Source organism: Merops nubicus, unplaced genomic scaffold, assembly GCF_000691845.1.
Source record: "Merops nubicus isolate BGI_N331 unplaced genomic scaffold, ASM69184v1 scaffold693, whole genome shotgun sequence".
Classification (NCBI taxonomy): Eukaryota; Metazoa; Chordata; class Aves; order Coraciiformes; family Meropidae; genus Merops; species Merops nubicus.
The window spans coordinates 118057-122617 of NW_008598014.1; the positions used below are offsets into that span (position 1 = coordinate 118057).

The window sequence follows — 4561 nt, forward strand, 5'->3', positions numbered from 1 at the left end:
AAGACCAAATGTAATTAAAGCTTATATGAAAGCAGACATTCCTATTTTCAGAGCTCTGGCTGCATTTCTATGAGAAAGAATGCACAGAATTTCAAATCATGCTCTATTTAGACAATGTCAGAAGCAAAACACATTCCCCCCCCCTCCCCAACACACACACACGCACTCCCCCACCCACCCCAAGAGTCCGAAAAGCAAATTTCATCAGAATTAGAGAGAAAAAGCAATCCAAAGACGCCGGTTTACATATTCCTTCCCAAACCAAGGAACCAAGGCTCTCCCTCTCCCGGCTACTAGTTTATAAATCCCGACTTTAAAGAAAAGCAAAGGACTAAAAGCAAGAATCCTAATTCTCAAGCTTCCCACTCCGCACTGCCTCTCTCGCGCCGATTTGTGCGGCTGTGCGTGCGTGCCCGTTTGAGAAATGGCCAGATAGGCTTAAAGTATTTTCCATTTCATCAAAGAGCATCTATTACTTTCCCGGTTCGCTCCCAATGTTGGTTTTATGCCCACCCCTTTTCAATCTGCCCATGGCTGAGATGCACAGTGCAGGCGTACAATCCTGAGCAGCTTACGACACTCAGTGAACACTAGGTGCCTCTGCATGCTCTAGCAACATACTGCTCAGCTGAAGGGAAGGGATTCTTGCTGTCTCTCTCTGCTCTAAGCATCACCTAACAAGCAAAGCGAACAAAGAATGGGAAATAAAGCTGCCCTTAGCCGGTCAGTGAATGAATGGTAATCTTGCTATGGAGTAAAGGTTGTGCCGGTCAATGGTCGTTGCAAATGATGGACATTAAACTGATTGCCAAATCCTGTGGAGTCGTTAGTAAAGAGTTTGGAGTTTTTTTCACGCCACAGTGTTAACTGCAGAGAAAAAGGACAGAGGGAGAAGGAGAAGATCAAGCTCATGTACATAGTTCTGAAACTTGCAGGTCCTAGGAGTCAGCTAAAAAGCTAGCTGGACGAGCCTTACGCCCTTTGAGCAGAAGCGAAGTGAGACGTTGTGAGCTTGCCAGCCTTGCACAAAATTGAAAGGGACTGAATTTGTAGCACAGAGGGGTCTTTTTTAGCTCTGCATATAATTAGTCCAAACACAAAGGAAGCAACTGAATGGAGGTTGTCACTCTCTGGAAAAGGGTGGGTAAGACACTTTTTAATTAAATTCTTTCATGAAGAAAGATTTTTTTTTTTCTTTGCTGCAGCATTTAACATGAACAAAATCACTATCATTTTACCTTTGAATGTCTGTGAACTTTAATGCTGCACAGCTCCTGCATGCTGTAAAGTGAAATATTTGCCTCTGTGTTTGTTCTGTTTGCTGTTTTGCTTTGGTTTTCTGGCTTTGTTCCGTTTTTTCCTTTTTTTTTTTTTTTAATATTTTTTTTTTTCCCTTAAATAAAATATGATGTAGAAATCGAAAAGATTCAATGGACATTCTCAAGCATATTTGGAAATATTCTTGCTAATGGATTTCCTTCTTATCGGTCTCTGTTTAAACTGGCTGCTGAGGAAGCCCCCGGGGTTGATATTGTGTACGTTGGGTATCTTTTCTAAAATGCTTCCAGCCGTGAATAGTGGGTGTCCACAGCTCTGTCGGTGTGAGGGCAGGCTTTTGTACTGTGAATCACTGAATCTTACAGAGATGCCTCGCAACCTGTCGGGCATGATGGGCTTGTCTCTGCGGTACAACAGCCTTTCAGAGCTGCATGATGGACAGTTCACAGGGTTAATGCAGCTCACGTGGCTCTATCTGGATCACAATCACATTTGCTCAGTGGAGGGGAATGCTTTTCAAAAATTGCGGCGAGTTAAAGAGCTCACCCTGAGTTCCAACAAAATAACCCAACTGCCCAACAACACTTTCCGACCCATGCCAAACTTGCGCAGTGTGGATTTATCGTACAACAACTTACAGTCTTTGGAGCCTGACCTGTTTCACGGGCTGAGAAAACTGACAACTTTGCACATGAGGTCGAACGCCATCAAGTTCGTGCCAGTGAGAATCTTTCAGGACTGTCGCAGCCTGAAGTTCCTCGACATAGGATACAATCAGTTAAAGAGCCTGGCTCGAAACTCTTTTGCAGGCTTGTTCAAACTCACTGAGCTGCACCTCGAGCACAATGACTTGGTGAAGGTGAATTTAGCCCATTTTCCCAGGCTCGTCTCCCTGCACTCCCTCTGCTTGCGAAGGAATAAAGTTACCATCGTGGTAAACACTTTGGACTGGATATGGCAACTGGAAAAAATGGATCTCTCCGGCAACGAAATCGAGTACATCGAACCTCACGTCTTCGAAAGCGTACCTCACCTCAAATCCCTGCAGCTGGACTCCAACCGCCTGACCTACATCGACCCCCGAGTCCTCGACTCCTGGAAGTCCCTCACCAGCATCAGCCTCTCCGCGAACGCCTGGGACTGCAGCCGCAACGTCTGCGCCCTGGCCTCCTGGCTGAGCAACTTCCAGGGTCGCTACGACAGCAACCTGCTGTGTGCCACCCCCGAGTACGCCCAGGGCGAGGACGTCCTGGACGCCGTGTACGCTTTCCACCTCTGCGAGGACGCCGCGGACCCCACGGGCGCCAGCACCCTCCCCCCGGTGACCAACGCCAGCGACCAGACGCTGGCCTACGGCCCGGCCGCCTCCACCTACGAGGTGCAGGAGGGCGACGGGGACCCCACCACCTACGCCGTGACCGTCACCATGCCCGGCGAGAGCTCCGAGAACGCCGTTCAGATTCACAAGGTGGTGACGGGGACCATGGCGCTGATTTTTTCCTTCCTCATCGTGGTTTTAGTGTTGTACGTCTCCTGGAAGTGCTTTCCAGCCAGCTTAAGGCATCTAAGACAGTGCTTTATAACACAGCGCAGAAAGCAGAAGCAAAAACAGACCATGCATCAAATGGCTGCCATGTCAGCCCAGGAGTATTACGTTGATTACAAACCCAACCACATTGAGGGAGCCCTGGTGATCATTAATGAGTATGGATCTTGTTCCTGTCACCAGCAGCCAGCGAGGGAATGCGAGGTGTGATTTTCCTTGGGGATTTCAAAGAGTGTGCAACCAAATAACGGCGTGCAGGCAGACAGTGGCACGGGGTGGGGGGGGTTGCTGTGCTTTGCTGGTGATTTCTGACACGCTCCTCTGCCGAAATTGTTACGAGGGGCTGTCCAAAAGACTCCGTATTTTAGCTTTATTGTGTCTTAAAAACCTTCAGGACAGTCAATCTTAAGATTTCATATGCTAATACTCCCTTTGAAGATCTGTCAATATTCAGGAATCCGAGAGTGTAAAAAGGTACCGATTATTGATCTTTTGTAAACTAAGAAAACTGTTTAAAATAAAAAAAAATAGCATTTACAGTTTTTACAGACTGGTGTATGGTACATGAATTGTTCCCTGTATACAAAATGCAACAGTTTAACCTCTTTTTCTCTTCATACTGAGTGTTGAAATGAAAGTCTAGGAGCAAAGAAGCCACGTTTAAAAAAAAAAAAAAAAAAAAAAAGGCATAAAATTAACTGGATGGCTTCACATTGTAATTAGTACACATTCACTTACATCATGTTACTGGAGGTATGAAGCATGACACTGGAATTATATTTTTGTCAATGTGCTACCTGTAATTGGATGTCGGTACAAGGAGCCAGTGCACCTCAGAAAGGCTAAAGTTTCCACCCTGTCCCTGGGACAGGATTTCTGAGGATTTTTCAGTACAGCTCACTTGTTAGTTGCTGTAAGATCCATAAAAAAAAAAAAACCTGCATCGTAAGCCCTAAAAGTATTTTGTATCAAAACTGATCGTACTGCAAAGTCTCAATAATAAAAAAAAATCAACAAACGAGGAAGCCCTGACAACTGAAACACTGCCAAAATGTGCTCGGCATAATTTTCTTTAGAATAATAAAAAAAAAAAAGGCAAAAATAAATAAATAAATCTGAATTTAAGGGCTTTTACTAGCATTTCCTACTTTCATGCTTGTTTTGAGATATTGTAAGAGCAAAGAGATGCTTGCTTGGTGCACTGTGGTGCCATGGTGAATGAGGAAAAGCAAAAGCTACTTGGTTCTCGGTGGTGAAACCTGTGTGTGTCTTTGCAGAGTAAAACCTTGGCTGTAACACTGTCAGAGCATGACAGGGAGTCATCAGAGGACACTTCTGAGCCCTGTAGTAAACTGCTAGCAAAGCCTGTCTCGTGTCCCTCACTTTCACCACCAGCCTTCACTAACAAAACAGCTCAAAAATCTCTGCAGAGGCTGAAAACAGACGAACCCTCCTTACTAATGACTGATCAATGGAATTGATGGCTATAAAGCAGTGATTTAATCATGTTGAATCACACAGATGTTTCATTTGACTGCCCTTAAATAAAGGCTTCCTTTCCTTGTATTTTGCATTTTTCATTCCAGTATGTGAACAACCTACTGATTGATCTTTTCAGCGACTCCTCTCATACTAATGAAGATGAGGCAGTATTAGAACATCAGACAGAGCATCTTGAAATTTTCTTCACACAGCATTACATGCTAATGAAATGTTACGGGTAATGAACTGGGTAAC

At 44.9% G+C, this 4561-nt stretch overlaps 1 protein-coding gene across 1 annotated transcript; it reads left to right on the forward strand.

The window, feature by feature from the left end:
- Positions 1 to 547: 547 nt before the first annotated feature.
- On the forward strand, positions 548 to 3366 carry LRRTM1 (leucine rich repeat transmembrane neuronal 1). Its single transcript, XM_008936868.1, has one exon. The coding sequence runs from the start codon at positions 1469 to 1471 to the stop codon at positions 3032 to 3034; it is 1566 nt and encodes a 521-aa protein (XP_008935116.1). The 5' UTR covers positions 548 to 1468; the 3' UTR covers positions 3035 to 3366.
- Positions 3367 to 4561: the final 1195 nt, after the last annotated feature.

What these genes read in the sequence shown, in the direction of transcription:
- LRRTM1 (XM_008936868.1), top strand. Translation starts at nt 1,469, where the DNA reads ATGGATTTCCTTCTTATCGGTCTCTGTTTAAACTGGCTGCTGAGGAAG.